Below are 24,081 nucleotides of genomic sequence, written 5' to 3'. Positions count from 1 at the left end.
GATTTTGCAGTTTTTTTAAATTTACGTTTTAACGCAACTGCATTTCATTCGGGTGCGTTTATTTTCCTTTTCCGTTATACCAGCGTCATATCAACCTCAATGCAGACGATACATTAGCTTCCATCAACGTAAATGTCCGTCAACGCAACGCGGCTTAGACTTTGTACATAAAATATCCGAATAAATTCATTTTCATACATTCTTGGTCTACCAACGAAGAACGAAATGCGAGTGGGAGCGAGAGCGCTAGCGACTGCAAGAGTGCGAGTGAAGGCGAACGCGTTTAAGAGTGCGAGAGGATACGAGTGGGTTAAATAGCGCGAGTGGCTACGAGTAGGAGTACGGACGAGTGGTAGCATAGACGAGCGGGAGCATGGGCGAGTGGGAGCACGGACGAGTGGTAGCAGCAGTAGGAGTGAGCGCCAGTGGGTGGGTGCGAACGAAAGAGTGGGTTTCAATATGTGCAATTTGAGTCGCTTTTGGCCGGCTGGCACTCGCAGAAATTCTACCCGGCTGGGGAGTGAACGAAAGAAAGGCATGCATGGAGAACACTCGGATACGAGTGTTGGGCGCAATGAGAACACGCGAATGAGAAATACAAGAGTTATTTTTACGAGTTCAGCAACACTGTTTATAGGTTGTATCGATCTGGAGCTGAACAATGTTCACAGATCTCATTCTGGTGATTCGGACTCGTGGGCGTTACCACGAACATTGGGTACCACTGAATCGGTCAAGTGGGCAGTTGACAGCTTTGCTCCATACAAATCACCCGGAAAAGATGGAATACTACCTGTGCTACTGCAAAGGGGATTTGATATACACAAACATGTCTTGAAAAAGATTATGCTTTCCAGTCTTGCTAACGGGTATATCCCGAAAGCATGGCGAGAAATAACTGTTAGATTTATTCCCAAAGGGAGGCGCTCAAGTTACGAAGAAGCCAAGAGTTTAGGCCTATCAGCTTAAGTTCTTTTCTTCTGAAAGCTTTGGAACGGATAATCGATCATCACATCAGGAACGTTAGTTTAGTTGAATATCCACTGCACAAAATGCAACATGCATATCATTGTGGGAAATCCACGATCACTCTGCTTCACGATGTTGCTTACAACATTGAGAAAGCCTTCTCGCTCAAGTAATCTAGCTTTGGTGTATTCCTAGATATTGAGGGTGCTTTTGACAATGTATCCTTCCAGTCGATTCTGGAAGCGACGCGCGGTCACGGAATATCTGCATGTATCTCGGGTTGGATAAACGCAATGCTTAGTAGCCGCATTCTTTGATCGTCAATGCGACAGGTGGAAGTTGAGTATTTGCGGTATTTCCTCAGGGTGGCGTTCTATCACATTTGTTATGAGACTTGGTTACCGACGGCTTGTTAAAGAAACTCAATGATCTTGCATCTCCAACCTACGGGTTTGCTGACGATTACCAAATACTAATTACTGGACTTTGTATCGGAATAATCTTTGACTTAATGCTATTGAACAGTGGTGTCTACAAGTTAAATTATCAGTTAACCCAAGCAAAACTTCAATGGTTCTTTTCACGAAGAAGCGAATAACAACCGTGATTCTGAGCTACTGTGTGCAGATCAAGTCAAATACATTAGAGTTATATTGGATTCCAAATTGAATTGGTCTGCTCACATTGAGTTCAGAGCCAAGAAAGCGTACATGGCCTTCGGGCAGTGCAGACGAACTTTTGGAAAGACCTGGGCTCTCAAATCTAAATACATCTATTGGATTTACACGACAATTGGTCGGTGTTAGGTCAGAGCGGACTAAGTCGCAAAACATAAAAAAATGAGATAATGATAGCACTGGATAAAGAATTTCGTCAGCTACATTCGACTTTTGCCAGATTTGAAATATGTAAAAATAAACAAGAATTAATGCAAAAATTAATTTCTAATTACAATGTAAAGGATGCTGCGATTCAAACTTTAAACTCGTTTTTTCAATATTCAATATTTTGTCACTTGGTCCGGTCTAACTTAACACCGACCAATTGTACATCCAATACTGTCATACGAATGCCTTGCGTGCTGGCAGAGGACTAAGATGAAGCTAAACCATCTTCAAAGAATGGCGCTCATGGCGTTGACTGGTGCTTTCACCACAACTCCGACTGCTGCTCTTGAGGCCCTATTAAATATCAAACCATTACACATACGCATCAAACAAGAAGCACTCACATATAGCTTTCCATATAGGACATTCCATGCGAAGATTCCCTCCGAGAGTAGTGGTTATCTGGTTATATGGGTAGACAACAACAAACGCAAGTGGTTTATTACACTGACGGTTCTCTGATGGAGGGACGTGCTGGTACTGGAGTCTACTGTCGTGGAATGAGATTGGAACAATCTCACTTGCTAGGTAGATACTGTACTGTATTCCAAGCAGAAATCTTTGCGATTATGTGCGGGATATAATCGGCCCTTTAGCAGAGCTTGTCCGACAAAGTTATAAACTTCAGCTTCGATAGTCAGGCTGCAATCAAGGTCCTTAGCAATGTAAAACAAAACCAAATTGGCACCTTTAAGCTAGCGCAATCGTGCCTTGTCAAATAAACGATTGAATGAAAAAAGGCTCTTAGCTCAGCCAAATCACGGTCCAAGCTACTGATCACATGCCGAACCCAAATCGAAGAACTAAGCATTGTCAAGTCTATCTAACTTGTCTGGGTTCCCGGACATTCCGGTATTACTGGAAATGAATGGGCTGACCCATTGCCCAGGGCAGTTGCAGCGATTGACTTCTTTGGTCCTGAGCCCGCCCTGCTAATTTCGACAAGTTGGATAAGAGTAAAAATACGGTCTTGTGCTTTGTCCAAACATCGCAATTTTTGGAGAAATCTACAAACGTGTCGCCAAAGAAAGACGTAACATTTTCCGAAAACCCACTGCGGCATGCTGACCAGGGTTTTAATCAGTCACTGCAATCTCAATTATCACATGGTAACTATTCAGCGCGTAGAGTCATTTTCATGTGGTCTTTGTTAATCCGAATACGGAATTCCATTTTTGAGTTTTCGGTCGTCCGTACATAAACGACGACTGAAAGTCGGAGACGTACTAAAATTTCCTAATCAATGTGAAAAAAAGCTTTAGGCTTACGATTTGAACTACTTGTGAGTTTAATTTATCTGATGTGTGTTTTTGTGTTTTTTTTCCACCGCGCCAGTTCTACTTTCTTCCTCCTCCTTCTCCTTTCGTTTCGCATAGGAAATGAAGAGAATGCACGGCAGGGCACAAATCCCCGAATACATACGGGGACGTGCCATTTGAGCCAATATATTCTGATTCCTGATTCCTGAAGTGAGCAGAGTGGAAGTGATGAACGCGGTCTCAAGCGCCAACATGCATACCCACTCGAACTCGTTCGAGTGCTCCCACTCCAAAATATGAAACTTATATACACTGGACAATAAATCTCAGGGTGCCATAAGTGGAGACTCCAGGGAGATGGGGCAGCTTACTTTCTTCCTTTATCTGAACCATATACTCAATTAAACACTATAATAATGGATAGCGCGCACATTCAAACACCTTCGGTTATATAAACGAATTCAAACACGCGGAGTTATACATACACTAGCACACGCGACACAAAGTAAAGTCCACGCGATTAATTGCATTAACATAGAAACGCTCGCGCCCTTCGCGTTAATAAAAATCCTGTGGCGCAAACGAACATGACAGCGCAACCATTCGCGCATACCTACGCCCACGATTTCGCACACATAAAAAGGCACTGCCGATAAAGCCAATATGTTAGCATTTACAAATTAATAAACGCTGTCTCACGTTCAGTTATACCTACGACCGTTCCCACGCGATTATGCTACGTCAGGAAGCGCCAAGTTACTCCCTCTGAACCGTTCGCTAAAAATCGCGGCTCGGCCGAACACTCAAATGTCTACTCTAATATGCAACCGGTTAAACGATTATACAAACGAATTTACCCACGCGATCAAAACCGTTAACATACAAAAACTCGATCCCTGCGTGATAATACAATGCTGGACACAATTGATTTACGTTAATCCATACATACCTTGATCTCACAAACATAACAATTCCCTGGTGAGTAAGTGAACGTTTTAGAATTTATAGACAGATTCTCAAGCGCGAACATGCGAACGCCCTTTTCCGTGCGCGCATGACGGAGTAACGTCCGTAAATCCCTACCGTCAATTTTAGCAGCCTAGGTTCATGCCTCCAGTTGGATCATTCTAAAAAATGAATGACGCTCATATACGCTAGACATCAAGGTTCAGGGCAACATTGCCGGGAATGCAAACGCCCACGCGTTAAAACTCGGTAGCATTCAAACGCTCGAACTCTTCGCGATCATCTACCTAAAGGGCGAACACGAAATTATTGCGACACATTCAACAGGACATAACTTTTTTACCATTGGGTAAAAATCAACCAAATTTTGCACACTTTCTCATTGATGTGTATTGTTTACATGCTGTCAAACTCGAAGTCGGGTTTTTCGATTCAACGAAAAGGGAGGTGAACCAACGCGAGTCGAGAGAACAAATTCTTTCCAAACACCTGGAATTTCCTGACCTGTCGCACCGGCAGTTGGGAAAAATGTTGAACATTCACCATTCAACCGTCTCCAGAGTGTTGAAGCGGTTCCAGGAGCGGTTGACGTTGGACCACGGTAAAGGAGCTGGAAGAAAACCGGGACCGGAGAACAAAAAGACGGAGGGAAAGGTGAAGCGAATGATTAAAGCAAATCCCAACGTCTCAAGCCTTCCCAAACCGCGATGAGCGGCAACAATCGACGGCTAAAACTCGGGCACGGAAACTATACGAGAAGATGCTGACAAAATATGGCTGCTGTGTGATGGACGACGAAACGTATATAAAAGCCGATTTTAAGCAAATTCCGGGGTTGGAGTTTTTCACCGGCACGAGCAAGTTCTATGTGGACGACAAATTTAATAAGAAGAAAATGTCGAAGTTCGCCTCCAAATATCTCATTTGGCAGGCCATCTGCTCTTGCGGACTGAGGAGTGAGCCTTTCATGACAAAGGGCACAGTAAATGGCGAGATCTACAAACCTGAGTGCCTGGAGAAGCGCCTTTTGCCGTTCTTGCAGCAGCACGACGAAGCTCCGCTATTTTGGCCAGATTTGGCATCATGCCACTATTCTAAAAGTGTCCTGGAGTGGTATAAGGCCAATTCTGTCCATTTTGTTCCAAAGGACATGAATCCGCCAAACTGTCCGGATCTGTGCCCGATGGAGCAGTACTGGGCAATGATGAAGCGGGAACTTTGGAAGAGCAAGAAGACAAACAAAGACGAGAAGGACATGTTAAGAAAATGGAAAAAAAAACTGAGAAACTGGTACCGGATGACAGACTTTGATGGAGGGCATCAAGCGAAAATGCGTTCAATTTTACACTCAAGGCTCCATCGATTAACTTTTCTCTTGATTTTTGAAGTAAATATATGTATAAAACTACCCTAAAATTTTGGATTGATTTTAAATATTATAAGAAAATTGGCATGACATTTTCGGTGTCGCAATAATTTCGTGTTCGCCCTTTAGGCCAAGAATCGCGCAAACTCGAAGGTGGGAAAGTAAGTAAACATTTTATCACAACATTTCATGGAGAAGAGCGCAGGTTGAATGAAAAATCAACAAATGAATAAATAAGCATAATTGTCCCATATGTATAGGGAATCCCATGGCGCAAGGGACAGTTATGCGTATAACGGTAGTATAGTATGAACAAAACAATATGTTAATTGTCAAAAATCTAGTACAGAAGAAAGTATTTTAAGTTGTTCGAGCCTCATGTTAACCCTCTGGAAGTGCAGTTCACTGAGTCCACAACGTTCTGAAATTCAGGCGAAATTTTCTTAAAGTTTCAGGCGGTCGCCTAAATGTAGACAACGACGAGAGTACCGAAGGGTTAAGCAAGATTGACTCTATTGTATCAGCAATCAAATTTGCTATACAACACGTTAAAACATTGAAATTTGTTGCCTAAATTTAGTAAAACTTTGCAATCCCCATCTCCAAATAATTTCTCTTCATTTTTGCAGAATTTTCGGTCCGAACACTTTCCAGGATTGGTGCCGGGAGGGCCGTCGCACTTTCCCGATCCTTCCTCGAACGGCTCCCTATACCGCGTTGTCCTATATAGCGAACACCGTTTGTGAACAGATTTCCCGCGATAATGCCAGAATGCCACATCCGTTCGAAACGTCTCAAAACCGGCTCCAGAAAGAGCAGGAGGAGGAAAAGAACAAACTGCTCGAACAGCAACAAAAGCAGCAACAATTACCCATCATTCAACCAACCACGCAAACCTTGCCAGTGGAAATGGACTCGATCGCGGTTCCGCTGACACCACCACTGGAACCGATTGTACACACCCCTCCGCCTGTTGTCACAATGGATCCGGTAATTATTTTGTTTCGCAGTCAAATTTCAATCGTTACTCTAATTATTGTACTGAAAATTTCAGTTTGTTGAGGCGGCCAACAAAAGTTACATCAATAACGATCTGAAAAGAACATACCCGTTAGATCCGATCCCGCCGCATGGCTCTTTTAGCATTCGTGACGACTCCCCCTTGCGAAAGAAACCTCAGCTGTACCAGGAGTTACAAAAGCAAGATCTACTTCATCAGAATCCAATAGTGACGTACTATCAACAACCCTATCAGCAGCAATTCCCCCTCCAGCAAGCCCTTTCCCCTCATAATTCACTCTCTTCTCCCACTAGCATCGGTACGACGCCATTGACAACCAACATCAACAATAACAATTTTAACGTTAAAACAGCGACAGGCAAAAACAGCAATAAACCAGAACGCCAACGAAAAACATCTGTTTCGTCGAAAAAGAACCAGAACAAAGCGAAAACATCATATCAGACTAACAAACAGTCAGGAGGAAGTAAGGCTTCTAAAAACATGCTGATCCCACATCAACCTCCTATACCACAAGTAGGAAGTTCGCAATCTTTCGGAGCTAAGGGAAGCGGTAGAGGTAACAACGTAAGCAGTCCGCATTTGATCCACTCGTATGCGAGTCCGTTGCTTCCTTACGATATCCCACAACAGGGTGGCGGCCCACTGGACAGTCCTACTGAACCACTTCAATTGCAGAAACATCTTACATCTAACATTGTATATCAAACACAGCAAAGCCAACAGGCATTCGGCACGACAGCCGTCCCTCTCAAATCACCCCCATTCGGTGTACCATACGGTGTTCAACAGTCAGGAGGATCATCTGCATCGAATGCTCCCCCCAATTCTACCAACTTTGGTGGCCAACAGCAACTTCTCCCTTCATCAAAGAAAGACATTCAGTACAATCTCACAAAGTTGAATCCCACCAACCAAGTTCCGATGAAGAATAACCTGAACATCCCGTTGAAACCGTCAAGCTCTTCAATCGCCCCTGGGAAAAATCATCCACTGTGGAATTACCACAAGAAATCTCCTTCCAAAAATGTACTAATTCCGACATCTTCTGCGGCAGCTACGCTGGCCAGTCTCGGCATTTCGAAACCGATACCAAGAAATAATAGCCCCAGTGGAAAGTACCGCGACGTTGAACCAATCGTGAATCCGGCGGATATTCCGAATCCTAAGATAATTTTTTCAACGACCGGAATGCTGCCATCGAAAACCCAGCATGATTCGGCCAGTCGGCAGTCTACTGGCAATCAGATCACAATACTGGATCAGATTACGTTGGCTCCACCCAATACGATTGTTCAGGGATCTCCAACGACGGGACAGCCGATAACAATTGCACCATCCCCGACATCGGTAGTTTCGAATCCCACTGTAGCACCGAGTTCTAACGTAACAAAATCAATCAGTCCAATCGGAGCAAACGTAGCCAATAAAGTGGTCACGTTAAAGGGACCCAATTTAGCTGGGTTTACTCCGGTCAAAAGTGGAAGTAAGCTGTCAGTACATAAACTACAACTGGTGCCAATCAGTCAACCGGGAGGTAAAAACAATGTGATTGTTCTGCCTGCTAAAACCGCGACATGTGGGTCTTTGAATCCAGGGCAAAAGATTACCATCCCCAAGAGTGTTATTGACACGAATGCTGCAGCGAACATAATCAGTCCACCAAAGGTAATCGTTCAGCACCAGCCCGATTTGAATAATATTGTCGTGTTTGATATAGGCTCAGACCAGAAGCTAAAAACGTCGAGCGCAGTGTTGAGTTCTCAGTTGCAACCCGTTCTTCCAGTGAAATCGGTTATAACGGAAGACACCCCAGTTGACATCGTTTCAACTCCGTTGGATGTGGTAACCGGGGCTGTCAAATTGCAAGAATTGTCGAAAGGTTTTCTTTCACCAACTTCTTCTGCTTCGAGTTCACCTTTGACAGAAAAAATGGTTAAACCTCAGTCCACATATTCAACCTCAACCTCGACAACGGCAGCGCCCAAGTACAATTCAAACAATCCCACAAAAGCGACAAAATTCGAAGCTGACAGTACTGCACCAGGTCCCTCGCTCACGGTGACCAAAAAATCAAAAATCAATCATCGATCCACGCCAACAGCCGCCTCGACGAGCGCCATTGTACAAAGTAGTAAAACAGTAAAATCAAAACCCACAGCGGCTGTGGCCAGCTCAACTACCGCAACTGGAAATGATCCTTCAGCTAGCAATAGAATTCCAGCCATGAGCCCAACCGATTGGGAATTAGAACTGGACCAAGCCAACCTCAAAACAACTCCCATTATCCCAAAAGCCATACCAAAACCGACTCCGAAATTAAAAGCAGCACCGGCAATGCCAATCCCTGTTCCGAAATCTACTGCAATAACAGCTCTGAGTAACATCAGCAGCAATAGTGCCAGAAAAGCCCCTCCACCTCTTTCGTCCAGTTCCATCAGTTCAACCTCATCGTCGAGCGCTTCATCGCCGGTGGTCGTCGAGCAACAATCAACTTCTTCTGTTGACGCACGGATACAACCGTTCATTCACAGGCCCTCCGCTGTACCGACTGGACCGATTCTGTCAGTTCCAGCACCAGTAATACCTACGCTCACGTCAACACCAAAAGTCAGCAAGCAGACGGCACTTCTCCCCCTGGATACAACACCACCGAACGAGCGAAGTGACGATACATCGGCAACCGATTCTGCGGATGCCGAAGAAGATCACGATGTCGGCGAAGAGGATGACACGATCGAGGAGGAGATGATCATCGTCGACGAACAGCACTTCAACGCGGTTATCGAGGAGGATCCGCAGCTAGACGAGACGTTCAACGAGCAGGAAATTGACGGCGAACGGGTGGAGATTGTTAACGTCGGTTACGGTAAGTGGTCCCACTATTATTCGTCGTAGGATGGGTGGTGTAAATAGCTAAGCGAGAAGTTTTTCGGCAAACTTTTTAATGAGTGTTGTAATCAATAGCGAATTGCGAATTTTATCAATCGAATATTTTATTGGATTTATTTATTGTTGAATTGTGATGTTATTCATAAAGCTTATAGGATACATCGTGGTACAGAAGTACCAAAAATACATTTTTTGTGATTACATTCAGCGAACGTTGTTTTGATTGATTTCAAGTTAACGCATATCCTCGAACTCCGCTTGGTCTTTGTTGTATCAGGAAACTAACTGACAATATTTCAAAATCTTGTTCCATGTGATACTCCAAGTCTTTAGATGAGATTATTGTATTCTATTTGTTCTGATACTTTGTACCTATGTACCTATGGCTGATTCGAAACCAACTCGGTATTGTATCAGCCTAGTTGCCCTTAAGCAATATTTAGAGCGTTAAATTTCCCGTCTCGACTGCAACTGTAGAGTGATCCTGACAGGGAACTAGGTCTGAGCCTCCAGTTGAACCAACACATAAAATCTATCAGTGTTATTATGAAATATTCAAAGTCAAACCCTATCCCACTTCTTCACGACCTCACCAAGTTTCATGTTTAAGTTCTTCACATAAGCTATCACATTATACCTTTGCAGACACCTCTCGAGCCCTCATTGCCGATTTGGAAGGAACAGAATCCGCCGTTAGCATGCAGGCAGAAGGCACCGACGTGTGGGCGAAGAACGGTGTCGAGATCAACCCTTCTAGTATGAACTTTGAGCAGTACATTGTGGAAGCTGAAGGCGAAGCGGAAGGAGAAGCAAACGAAGACTCGCGGACGGGGTCCGTCCCGGTTGGAAACGGTAAGAATATAATGTTCGAAATGTTGGAAATCGATGCCGAGGGTAACAAGCATACGCGAACGTTATCCTACGAGGAAGCAGTGGCCGAGGGTCAGATCGGGGCGATGAATGCGTCCAGTTCCGCCAAGAGCTCGGGTGGCTCGTCGGGATCGGGAACGGTGAAGGGTAAAACGAAATCAACGTCGTAGAGGGAAAGGGAACGGAAAACAAAAGCTAAAGTTTAGCATAGTTTGGAACATTACGAGCAGCCATAGCAAGAAGCCTGGAGGGAAATGCAAGCCCTCGCCAATGACTCAAGAAGGGCGGGATTTATTTATTTTAATTGTAGGTCTCGTTCCACTGTGACGAGTGGATACGTTTTGCTGGAAATTACTATTGTATAATATACATCTGATAGAGCAGAGATTCTTGTTACAATAGTGTTGATCATATTGCTATACGCACTCGGTTTAGGTAAGTTTCGGTTGGGATGGTATTATACAGGTATAGTGTGCGCCCGGAACGATTACTTACCATCATTATTTCTGATACGTATTGAGTGTGAAAGGATTACTTTCTAGGTGTAAGGTTTAAACTTGTTTAAGAGTGGTAAAGATTACGCAGGAATTCTGGTGGCAAATTGTTAAGTTTTTATAAGGCAGAAAATATAACTGATTGCTATTATTATTATGATTTTAGAACTCAAATCTATAATGATCTATCGATTTGTTACTTTCGTTCCAGTGTTATATCTGACATTACTTGTACTTTTTATATATGAAAAAAGTTTAATTAACTTTAAGCGTGTTTTATACGTTGAATATTTTTTATGCGTGAATGAGCAAAACTAACGTGTTCTGGTATCGGTTTAATTGATATGTGACCTGATTCTTATTTTGATAACTAGTTCAAAAAAGAAATTCGAAGAAAATTTATTGCTCAAAACTAGAGATTAAGTTCCTAGCTTTCGAGTGTGGAGTTACAAAATAGATCAAGACAATATTGATGTATAAGAAGGTATGTAATCTTACGTACCTTAACCTTTTAGTCTTATTCTGCGCTAGGAATACTTTCTCAGCTTGTTCTCAAGTATAGCAGCCTCGAAAGCCACCACAGATGTGCCGAAAACTTTTACAAGCCTTGATAATGTTGGTATTTGGTGATCCAAATTGTAAATTTGGATCAGCATATCAACAAACAAATGCCTGAATGTTTGCCCGGATACTTTAAAGTTTAAATGCTTAAGATCTGAGGAACATGGAGGTTATATTTTTTACCAAAATATTGACATGTGCCATAACTAGACTCTTTTGGTTGTATGCAATTGCGCTCCGTCTCATCGAAACACAATAATTCTCGACAAACATATGATTACGGCTTAAAAGTCAACTGTCAAAATTCTCTTTGAATGAAAATTCCAGTCTCAGTTTAGATCCTGATTCCATAAGCGATTTAGCTCCTATTTACTTCAGCTATTCAGCGCTCAGCTTTACCACGATTTACTTGGATTGTCCCCAGCGATAAACTCACCATACTCCGGCTGGGAGTTCCCTGACGGTGGAATTTCTCCCGAGACCGACACCCGCTATCTTGAGCCTCTTAGCTCCCAGATTTATCGAGATCTACTCGGATATTTTCCGTCGGTGAAACTACCCTACTCCGATTGAGAGTTCCCCGGCGGTGAAATTTCTTTCGCTACCGATGTCTGTTTAGTGATCCATTAGCTCCCAAGTTTGTCACGATGTAGTTGGATAGTCCACGGCTGTGAATCTCCTGGCAGGTGATGTTTTCCGAAACCGATGCTCGTTTCTGTGAGCCATTTAGCTCCCCTCTTCGTCCTGATCTACTCGATCTAGTCCTTGGCGGTGAAACTACACTCAGGTTTTTTACGCGGTTTTTACGAGGTTTTTTTTTAACGCGGATTTTCCAATTAACGCGGTTTTTTGAAAGCAAAGGACTTAGATTTTCGGAAAGATGGAAGAGAGGGGTCTGGAAGACTTCTTATGGCCCGCACCTCAACAATATGGGTATTTTCGGAATGGTTTTGAAGAGTAGGTGCAAGAAATTGATTTTTGACGCTATTTTGAAATCCAAGATGGCGACTTCCGGTTTAGTGAAATCGCTATAACCCAATCAATATGGGTATTTTCGGAATAGTCTTAAAGAGTATCTTGTCCGAGATTGATGAAGTTTCCAGGTGGCCTCTTGATCTGGCCAGGAAGGATTAATTTCGGAACCACTCACACTGAAACTATCCGAAACTCGAAGCACTTGAGATGGTGGAGGGGAACTTTCTTTACTATCACTGTTAGAGAAAACTGAAGTGTATAGTTTGAAGGTTGTAACAGACTGAGAGGAACTTCTCCCAGCTGCCAAAAGTTTTATTTACTTTTTCTGGTAATTACACACTAAATGTGCGTAGCTCATATTTATGATACTACTGTTGTACTAAAAGTTGTACACAACAGTCCCTCCCACTTAAGAGGAAACATACTTCCATTATACAATTCAAAATGTTTAAATCTATCACTATTCTGTACAGTAATATAAACATTCTTTATACAATAGTTCGAACTGAACAGAATACTTTCACAATTTACAATATTTTTTTTTCGAGTGGAAATAAAATCTCCAAAGATTTTTGCTTTCCTAGATTTCTTCGACCGTCGAAGAGGTTTGATCGCCGTCTTATCGGCTTTTCGTTTTCCCAGCAAAATTTTCTTCGTGGTTTCTTCCGGGAAACCCCGAAAATCTTCTTTGAAATCGCTGGAACTCCTAGGGTCCACTGGCCATTTTAGCCGCGGAATCGGATCTTCTTCCATTCGAACTCGGGTAACCCTGCTTCCTTTTCGCGTTTCTTCCGCTGCATGAATCGTTGTAGTTTCGATTTGCTGTTCATGTTGTTTCTGTGGACTGACACGTTAGACCACGTTAGACCGAACCATTTGGTTCAGATGTTTATAAACGCTAAATTGTGCGCGGTGCGCAAGAACGTGAACGCTTCCGATTTGAATCTGGAATGTATTTATAGAAAATCTCTTCAGAAAGGTTGCTTTGATCCACCTGGAATGGTTGCGAGTATTGTGATTACAATAACATAACTCGTTTTCAGCAACCAGATAATCCAAGATCGTTCCAGAATTTACCGTACATGAACTTGGAGCTTCTACATCATGTTTAAATTGGATTAAACATGTCGAATAATAACTTTGGATTACACACATAAATTTTTTCAGATGGAAATTTACCATCTTTCACCATGCAATTTCCACAATTATATAACAACAGGTTAAATTGGTCCTCCAAAAGCAATTCCAAAATGTCTGGATTCAGTAAAAACCTTTTTACTATTTCTTTTATCGTTTTTATACGTCTCTCCTTCTGACCAATACTAGCCGGATTATATGGAGGATAATTACAAAATCTCATTCCTTGATTTTCCAAAATCAGTTTAGAGGAATTGAAAGGAGGGCCGGCGTCAAAAACTAAAAGGTCTGTTTGTCCAAACTTTGTCATTAAAACAACTAAAAATTTTAAAACTTCACTATGAACTATTCCCTTTACTATCCATCCTATTTCCACCCCCTTTGAGCAATTTTCTACCAACAGTAGAATAGTATGCCAGGTAAAGTTTTGTAAATTCCTTCCATATAGAAGAAAAGCTTTGTTTTGGTATTAATAGTTGCTGTATTGACAACTTACAGTCAATCTCATTAGATTGGATAGGTGTAATATTTTTTTTCGATTTCTAATTTTCCAAAAATATTTGTTACTATTTGCTTCAATATATGCATGCATTTCTAAATATATCAGCGTCAGTTTTAAGAAATAATTTAGCTTCTAAACTATTTATAGATGAAACAAAATCTTTAACGTCAACCTTAGAGCATCTTTGTTTGATATCTGCCATTGCATTATTTTTTTCATAAGTATCATTCACTGGAAATTCACCAGATAAAAAATTTCTCCAGTTGAGAATAAAAATCCAACCATGTTCTACCAAGTAACGGATAGAAATCATTTTGACAATCTATAAACAACAATTTCAAATTTGCTTTGACTCCATTAAATTCCACCAAAACATCTACCTCCCCTAATAGTTGCAATTCAGCACCAGCACAATCAGTTTATTGGAGAATTAACAAATGGGTTTTGAAAAACAAGAAAAATAAAAACTTTTACTCATCACAGACACAGAAGCACCACAGTCGACTTCCATCTGCAACTCTTTACCTTTAATTTTTAAACTTACTAAAAAAGGACTATTAATTTTATTAACAGATGAGACATGCAAACAACATAAGTCACCTGAGTCACTAGAAACAGTAGAGTCAGAAATATCGTCATTATCCGAAACGCTTTCGCTCAAACGATTGAATAGATCAGATATGTCAACCTTGCTGCTACTATGAACATCCATATTATTAACCGTTTGTGGTTTGTAATCCCGTCGTTTGTAACATTTTCTTGCTACATGGCCTTCTAGTCCACAAAAATAGCAAACACGTTTGTCTAACAATGGTTGTCTTCTAAATGTTTTAGTATACTCTACAGGCATATGACCTCTAGCATAACCAAAATGTGCTTTTTTGAAACGACGTTCTTTAAATGTTTTATAGTCACGTTTACTATTGACTGCGAAGCGTGTTTTGTCCTTGTATTTAGCATAATTATAATCGAAATCATCAGTTAAATATTTTGATACTTTCCCTCTGCCAACAGCAGGTATAGATTTCATTGCAAAAAACATCGTCATTTGTATCAGAAAATGGTTTGGAATTGACAGTTGCCATCTCCCAAGTTTCTAAAAAAATTTCCGCTAAAGAGAGAGACAATTTATCTTCACTCAGCAATTTTTTTCTCAAGTCATTGTCCCTTATACCAGCCACAATCCTGTCCAAAATGGCCTGATGCTTGTGTTCACCGAAACCACAAAATTCTGCTTGGAGTCGGAGTGACAAGGTGTAATCTTTTAAAGATTCACTTGGCTGCTGGTTACGGGTATTGAATCTAAGACGCTGAATCATATCCGATTCAGTCCTGTCTAGTCTAGCACTTAACTTGGAAATTAATTCTTCATATGGAATGTCGTCAAAATTTCCAGTAGGATACAATAATTTGAGCTCAGTAAAAAATTCTGGTCCTCCCATCGTAATAAAATGGGCCTTTTTATCGCCAGCTTTATCAATTTTATTTACGACAAAGAAATATTTAAGCCGTGCTGCCCAATCAGCAAAGGACGTAACAGTGCTATACGGCTCAATAGTAGCGAAAACGTTCACCATTTTATATAATCAATAAAAAATATTAATGTGGAATAAAAATCACAAATTTTCACATCAATGAAAAAATTTAAAAACAAGGTAAATGACTCGCCGTAGAAATCCTTCCTACAATTACCGTATTCACCGACAGGTTATCGGTCTCCGAGTCCACCAAACGGCTGGAAAAGCTTCTTGTCCGCACATTGAACGGCCAGCGAGTTCGCCGGAAATAAATCAATCATAAAAAGTCCGCCCTGCTTCCAAGCCTTCCGACTCGTATACTTCCTACGGGAACTGAAACGCCGCTACCGATTGGCCTCGTCGCTACTTATCGTGTCCGAGATTGGGATTAATCCTTCCTGGTCTTGATCTGACCAGGAAGGATTAATTGCGGAACCACTCACACTGAAACTATCCGAAACTCGAAGCACTTGAGATGGTGGAGGGGAACTTTCTTTACTATCACTGTTAGAGAAAACTGAAGTGTATAGTTTGAAGGTTGTAACCGACTGAGAGGAACTTCTCCCAGATGCCAAAAGTTTTATTTACGTTTTCTGGTGATTACACACTAAATGTGCGTAGCTCATATTTATGATAATACTGTTGTACTAAAAGTTGTACACAACAAAGAGTAGGTGCCAGAAATTGATTTTTGATGCCCAGGGATGGGAATTATCATTCATTCGCATGATTCTTGGCGAATCCGTTCATTGCTTTGACAGCAGCCAGTCGTTCATAAACACAAAACTCCAAATTAACACAACTGAACGTAGGTAGACATGAACTTCCGAAGATGTGAACTAAGTAAAAGACACGTACTATGTTGAATGAAGAAGATGGTGTTCTGTATTGACGGATTGAATCGGAAGATTGTACTGTAAACATTCACAAGTAAATCAACTTTTAGTTCACAAATGAATGTGAAATTGTATTCTCCGGTTGGGTTAGGTCAACTTTATAGTGCAAATGTACACTATAATCAATATTGGAAAGTAGACTGCACTAGAATCCACTTGTAATTGATATTGTGATATGCACGGAATCGTTTAAAGAAGTTATTTCCGGGCAAATGCATGCTTGTACATGGCACACATGAAAATTGTTCAATTAACAATTTCGTATTTTTCAAACAATGCATGTTACGGCTCCGCGCCGCGGTTCGGTTCTACCGTTTGGCGGTGCAGGTAAATTCATTACTGCATAGACAGTAGGGTGCCTTTTAAAAATGTTCCTTTTGAAATTTTCGAGCATCAGCGGTGCTTGCTTATATTTGCAATTCTCATCTGCTTTGAAGTGGAATTTTCTGCCCTCCTCCCTCCTCCTGGATAACTTGCAACGGGATCTTTTTTGAGTACAGTGTCGTTTCATTCTAAAAAATGTTTTCTTAATCACCAGCACATAGCAAACTACTTACTTAACAATAAGAGATCAAAAGAAAATTATAGGTCTATAAACAAGAACGACAAGTTTTTTTATTAGAACGATCCGGTGAATGTTTTTAAATGAATCTTTGTGAATGAAAGAATGCATTCATTTGCGATCCTTTCTGCTTTCATTCAAAACACTATATATGTGATGGAGAATGAATCATTGGGTGAACACTAACATTGCCGTACGCTGTCACTTTTTTAAGTTTTTTGTTTTGCTTCTCGCTTTCGCATGAACGCGTAACTCTACACAAGAAGGGTAGTCGAGATCGGGTTTCACAGTAAGAGCGTGTTGGTGGATGATTTCAAATTGATCGTTTCGTGAAATGATTTTTCTCATGCCTGTTGACGCCATTTTGAAATCAAAGATGGCGACTTCCGGTTTAGTGAAATCGCTATAATCCAATCAATACAGTGGGGACCCGATTTTATCAGCTTTTTGGCCCGATTTTATCAGCCTCATATGAAAATTGATAGTTGGTAGGTTGATGGGCTCTAGCAGACGAACCAAGTTGAATTAGAGTAAATCCTTTCTTGGGCATATATTTCTTATCTTAGAGATTCGAAAAATGCAAAAATAATTTTTTTTTGTTAAATTTTGCGCTGTTAGACCCCCTTAAGGGAACATAAAATAAATAATCAGAAAAGGTTGCGAGGCTATATCTTAGGAACAAAGAAGAATATTTTAAGAGCTTCGCTTTATTAAAAAGACAGAAAAATGTGTGTCTTTACTTTATCAATGTCCCTGTTTTATCAGCTTAAAATTCGCCAAGGGGCTGATAAAAACGGGTCTTTACTGTATGGGTATTTTCGGAATGGTCTTGACTAGTAGGTGCCAGAAATAAATAAATCTGCAGCTTCCCCGCAAGGTTTTCCATGAAAAATTGATTTTTGACGCCATTTTCAAATCCAACTTCCGGCTTAGCGAGATTCTCTACAACTCAATCAATATGAGTATTTTCGGAATGGTTTTGACTAGTAGACTAGTAGCCAAACGTCGATGTTTGGCGTCATTTTAAAATTCTAGATGGCGACTTCCAGTTCACCGAAATTCCCGCATGAAAAATCCGGGCAGAGTTTTTCAATTTCAAGCAAACGGTTAGTGAGTTTACAAGAATTTCCAGACACAGTAGAACATTGATAGATCACGTGTATTCCAATTTTGATTTTTCGCGTTCATTCGTATGTAGAGGCCGATTGTAAAATTTCAGACCATGAGACGATTTCAATTTTGCTGGAGAATGAACCTAACCGTGAAGAGGATAAAGTTAAAATCAAGTGCTCTAAAAGAAATCAACTGGTTTCGCGAAGCATGGATTTTACGGCATTGAATAGAAATTTGGATAACAAGGCAGCTGTTCTAACTAATGTGTTAAAATAGTGTACAAATAGTTTAGTTTCTCAAAAGTTTGTTAATTCAAATAACTCGAACAGCTGCTACTCTTTAAATCTTTTGCGCCTTAAACGTAAAAGGGATAAAAAGTACAACAAATTTTGCAGAACTAATAATGAACGTCTTTGGAATGGGTACACGCACGCGCGAAATATTTATTCACGGGCCTTGAAGAAGACCAAATGTGAATATATTCAAAGGAAGATCGATCAACATCAAAACAACAGCAAAGAGTTATGGAAAATCCTAAAGAATATAATTAAACCTAACCGTAGTTCCTCGCAGTCCAAAACTTTTAACGGGGTAGATGAACAATCTGAACAAAGAATAGCTAGGGTTCGGGCCATAAGGAGTCTTCCAGACCCGTCTCTTCCATCTTTCCGAAAGTCTTTTGCATTCAAAAGGACTAAGAATATTTTTGAAAAAACCGCGTTAATTGCGAAATCCGTGCTAAAAAGATGGATGGGTAATGTCAGAGACATAACCGGACTGAAGTAGAATACACTTTAGGCTGTTAATACATATGCTTCTGATAGGTTGTATTAAAACTAGTTATTTCGTTATTTCAGATGGAAATACCGAAATATCGGTATACGTACATCGAAATCTAAAATATTCGAACATATTTATCCTCACGGTAACACTGAAAAGAGCATTTAATGAAAGTGAAACAATTCATTTGGCAACAGTAGAGAATCGGATATACTTGTACCGTAATTTCTCTATTTCCTTTAGAAATACCGAGATAACTTATTCTAATAAAACCTTCCAGAAACTAGTAAAAATTGCGGCATTCGTATTAACAGCGTAAAGTGCATGCTACTTCATTACTTCAGTCTCTGACATTACGTACCCATATTTCTAAGCTAAAACTGAAAAATCGTTTTGAAAACCCAATAAATGCATAACCTAAGGCGATTTAAAGCTACACTTTTGTGAAATCTTGACAGAAAACAAAATTATGTGTTTGTCCAACGAGCTTTCTGTCCCGTTGTTGTTGTAGTGAATTATGCCCCCTTGTTGTAGTGAAGTTCACCCACCCACAATCTGGCATGACACTCTATTTTTAGATTTATCAAGAATAATCTCGAGTTGGCGCAAAAATCGGTAACTCGTACTGTCAAACGGACATTTGTATTTGTAACCATGAAGTGTTACAATTTCCCAAAATCATCGCGAGAAAACGAAATCGCAATTTTCAACGCTTTGATATGCGCGGGATTAGGGATGAGGTTTTAGAACCCTATTTACTCGCTGCGATGCACTTGTAGTGGGAAGCAAAATTAAAAACCCCAACAGGTGGCTTTTGGGGAGTGAGAAAATGAGATGACAAAAAATTAGACGAGTGGACCGGATTCTGGATAAGGGAACAGGACTGAAAGAGGATGATCGAAAGCCTAGTGCGGGCCAAGAAAATTACACCAGCTCTCTTGTATCTAGACCGTCGAAGTGAACGCATCATTTTACCAACCAAGTCAAAATTTTACGCTAAGTGCATATTAAGGACGGCTAGATAGGCTGAATGCCCCGGTCACTTCACTGGTAAGTTTAGCCAAGACCCGACAAACAGACTTCTCGCCGCAATCGTGCTCTGTGCCGGAACGGCTAACAAGTAAAGGAGACCGTCGTCGCAGATCCTGGTGGAAAAATCACGCTTCAACTTTCATTTGCTAATCGCCAAGGACGAGATGGTCTGCGAACCGCGATAGACTGTCCAGAGAGTCCTCAACTTAGCCGGTATTAGTACCTCTGGAGTAGCCTGTTCGCCTCATGGCACAGTGGTCCCAAAGAGCAAAAAAGGGGTTTTTTTAGATTGCGTCAAAACTATTGACTTTAGCAATATGGCGTCTTTGAGAAAGTTTCTTGGAGTAGAACTCCGCTTCGTTATGTCGTATCGGATTGATGATTAATCCCCCTAATAGTGGGTTACGAAATTTATTTTCTTCAAGAATTCAGATAGACAAATACTTTAGCAAAGTTGTAGAGAAACTCGTTACAAACATTTAACCTGAAGACTTCAACTCTTTATCTTTTAAGCTTTTTGAGATATGGGACATTATTTGTGAAATGCCCCTTAAAACAGTTTTTTGCTCATAAGTGTTCTTCTAGATTTTTTCCTTTATACAAATGTTCTAGAACATTGTTTGGACTATTAAACTGCATTACTTTGCCGAAGACTGAATCTTGCTATCGCTAGTATGTGTGGATATATTCACGTTTTTTGCTTGAAAATAGCTCTTTTTCCAATGGCGATAACTTTTAAACGGGCAAACCACTTTATAAACAAATTAAAGTGCAAGAAAAGCACAACAAATGCTGGAAAAATCAGATCTCCCCAAGGCGGCCCTCTATGGAAATACTAGAACTAAAGTTTGTCCATACTAGAGCTGTTCCGGCATCACTATATATTACTATTAGTTCTGAAATGAAGTGTTAAAGTCGCAATAATTAGCCTTTCTTACTTCTGTAAGCACGTCTTAAGTAAATACCCAAGCAACCAACAGTTGATATAAAGGAGCTGCATAAGCTTCTCGTTTTGAGGAATTTTGCAATGCGTTTTATGTTCTAATAGCGCATTAAGCAGTTCTATTAAAGCTTGAGCAGCTTGAAAGTTCGCTAAGAACTTTATGTAAACTTTAAAGTGTGCTTTTTAAGTATTATCCGAACTTCTGTTTGCTTGGGTCAAAAGCTACAGTTGTTCAAAAAGTCAATGCATATGCCTGACACCGGAAACTGACAATTGCATTGCGCCTACTTCTTAACAATGGCGTAAGTGCAACCAAACGCGGAGTAATCAATTGCATTTGATCACGGAATGAGACAAACTTCAGTTTTAGTATTTCCATAGAGGGCCGCCTTAGGGAGATCTGACTTCTCCAGCATTTGTTGTGCTTTTCTCGCACTTTAATTTGTTTATAAAGTGGTTTGCCCGTTTTTGCCCGTTTAAAAGTTATCGCCATTGGAAAAAGAGCTATTTTCAAGCAAAAAACGTGAATATCTCCACACATACTAGCGATGGCAAGATTCAGTCTTCGGTAAATTAATGCAGTTTAATAGTCCAAACAATGTTCTAGAACATTTGTATAAAGGAAAAAATCTAGAAGAACACTTATGAGCAAAAAACTGTTTTAAGGGGCATTTCACAAATAATGTCCCATATCTCAAAAAGCTTAAAAGATAAAGAGTTGAAGTCTTCAGGTTAAATGTTTGTAACGAGTTTCTCTACAACTTTGCTAAAGTAAGTTTTTGTCTATATGAATTCTTGAAGAAAATAAATTTCGTAGCTCACTATTAGGGGGATTAATCATCAATCCGATACGACATAACGAAGGGGAGTTCTACTCCAAGAAACTTTCTCAAAGACTCCATATTGCTAAAGTCAATAGTTCTGACGCAATCTAAAAAACCCTCTTTTTTGTTCTTTGGGACCACTGTGCATGGTCGTGATTAGCAAGACCTTGAAGTAACCATCCACTACCCAGCCTAAGCTCTCGCATTGCCCCGCCGCGTGCTACGGTGAAGGAAAACCGTCGTTTGCAACAAGTGGGCATCGCGACAAGGACCAAAACCGCTCTACCGCCAACCGTCTGTGACCGTTCCGCTACGAACCCCGCTCCGCCGCCATCGCCTCATTTTACCATCGCCGCCATGCTCAACCATAAACTAATAAAGTCATCGTCATCTTGTTTTTGAGTGAGTATTGCTTGTGGCACTAAAAACTGGATTATAACCGCACTGCGCACTTACTCTTCTTCTATTAAATTCTTCTCATAGACTGGTTAGTTCGACTGGTCTGTCTATGAAAGTACCATCTCTATCACTTGAAATACATGTGTTTTGACAGCTCGCAGTTTTCAGTAGCAGTTTGATTACTCGCACTTTGAAAGTGCGGAGTCCAGGTTGGTGGAAAGTGCGCAATAATAGAACGTTTAAAACTAACCCCCGAATCTCGTTATTCACAACCACACCACCTCGTTAACGACCCTGGGACTTGAGGGCCCAAAAGAGGCCTTTCGCGCCCACCCCGCCGGCTGCCGTTGGCCTGACCAGTAGCTTGGGGTTTAGACTGATTCCCCTTCCGGGTCTCGGAAAACAATCCTCGAGGGCTAAGAGAGCCGTACCAGATAACCGGTAATATATTTGACAGTACGAGCTACAAAATTTTGCCTCAACTCTCTAATAATCGACAAAACTGTCATGTATTGTTTAGAGTTCCTACATTAAAAGTCTGGTCAAGAGAAAATTGATAGCCATAATTTCAAGAAATATGGCTCAAAAAAGTTTGACTAAACTTGAAATTGTTTGAGAGCGCAATAATCTTAGAAATATATGTTTCGGGTTTGACAAAATATCGGGGAATATGCTAAATTCAGAGTAAAAGACATATACTACATTTTTGACGAAAAATCTTTGCAATCTGATAGTAAATCGTTTCATTCTCGAACAACGAAAATGGTATGGGTTATCAATCGATGTGTTTGAAAAATGTTTTTTTACAAGTGCTTTTTACCTGACCATTTTCCAAAGTGTAATTTATGATTTTGAAACATTTCATATTTTACATGTTTTTGAAAATTTTGCTAAGCGTTATGATTGTGATTACAGGAGAAAATGGTGGTTGAATGATATTTATTAAATTCTCCTAATTAATGTTCTATAGCTAAGCTATTATCCTATTTCTTTAGGGGGCGCGTTTTATCCCATCTTTACCTAAATAATAATATACTCAAACTTTAACCAAGCAGGTTTCTTAGAGTGGAATGTTTGCAAAAACCTTGCAATTGTGACGTATGATAATCGACAACGAATGCAGGACATCACTTTTAATGGAGATTTTCACTTGTTGAGCCGCCATATTTGCAGCCAAAATATTACGCATTTCCCACCAACCTGGACTCCGCACTTTCAAAGTGCGAGTGATCTCAAAACTACGAGCTGTCAAAACACATGCATTTCAAGTGATAGAGATGGTACTTTCATAGACAGACCAGTCGAACTAACCAGTCTATGACTAGAATTTATAAGAAAAATGGTAAGTGCGTTGCGCGGTTAGAATCCAGTTTTTAGGTCCACAAGCAATAAGTAGGGTAAAGGGTATAATACGCCCCACCGGGGCAAAATTCCCCTCTTCAATTCCCAGGATTCCTGAATTATCTAAAAAGTAAAAATGACTGATAACAGTATCGTTTCATGAAATCAACGAACTAAGTTAGTTTGGTATTTTTAATACGTTGCAAAACAACAATATACACAAAAGTTTCAAACGAGCTACTTTCATGTAAGCTCCCACATTGTCCAATAGCATTACAACCAATTAGAAACAGTTGGATTTGATAGAATTATTTTAAGTAGCTTAATAGAATATTATAGTTACTACCATAGTTTTTAGCTTGGCTTAAAACTATGTGTGTGTGTAGAATTATTCATGCATTCACAACAACTCATCACCGGCTAAAATGCCCCACCCATTGTTGTGGGCCATACTCACCGATTGCTGTGGGGCATACCGTCCCCTTGTTGTGGGGCATATTACACTTTAACCGGGGGCATTTTACCCTGGGTGAAAGAAAAAACTAGAGTTTAGGCATTTTTGAAAAATGTTTAATAATACTTGTATCAGGATGTTTTTTATAAAAAAATGTAATGGATACTAATTGCTAACTAATATAATTAGAGTAGTTGGTGCGGAGATCATAGTGTCGAATGGTGAAATATAGCGATTTTTGCTTAAGGGGGGCGTATTAGACCTGTTTACCCTAAAATGCACATTGCGTCATCTAGCCGCACATAAACTAATGTCGTTTTT

The 24,081-nt window shown here is 40.5% G+C and overlaps 1 protein-coding gene across 1 annotated transcript; it reads left to right on the top strand.

Moving 5' to 3' along the window:
* Positions 1-373: 373 nt before the first annotated feature.
* LOC131679656 (mucin-2-like) lies at positions 374-10,892 on the top strand. The gene is made up of 4 exons (XM_058960388.1): positions 374-429; positions 6,077-6,437; positions 6,502-9,337; positions 10,006-10,892. The coding sequence occupies exons 1-4, from the start codon at positions 374-376 to the stop codon at positions 10,398-10,400; spliced, it is 3,648 nt and encodes a 1,215-aa protein (XP_058816371.1). The 3' UTR covers positions 10,401-10,892.
* The last annotated feature ends 13,189 nt before the right edge of the window (positions 10,893-24,081 follow it).

The sequence above is a fragment of the Topomyia yanbarensis genome, chromosome 2 (assembly GCF_030247195.1).
Source record: "Topomyia yanbarensis strain Yona2022 chromosome 2, ASM3024719v1, whole genome shotgun sequence".
NCBI classification, from domain to species: Eukaryota; Metazoa; Arthropoda; class Insecta; order Diptera; family Culicidae; genus Topomyia; species Topomyia yanbarensis.
Note: the sequence above shows the minus strand (reverse complement) of the source record. Positions and strands in the feature narration are given on the sequence as shown.

Coding starts and splice junctions, on each gene's coding strand:
- LOC131679656 (XM_058960388.1), top strand. CDS start 374: ATGGGCGAGTGGGAGCACGGACGAGTGGTAGCAGCAGTAGGAGTGAGC. Junction 430..6,076: donor GTAGGAGTGAGCGCCAGTGG/GTGGGTGCGAAC, acceptor TCATTTTTGCAG/AATTTTCGGTCCGAACACTT. Junction 9,338..10,005: donor GATTGTTAACGTCGGTTACG/GTAAGTGGTCCC, acceptor ATACCTTTGCAG/ACACCTCTCGAGCCCTCATT.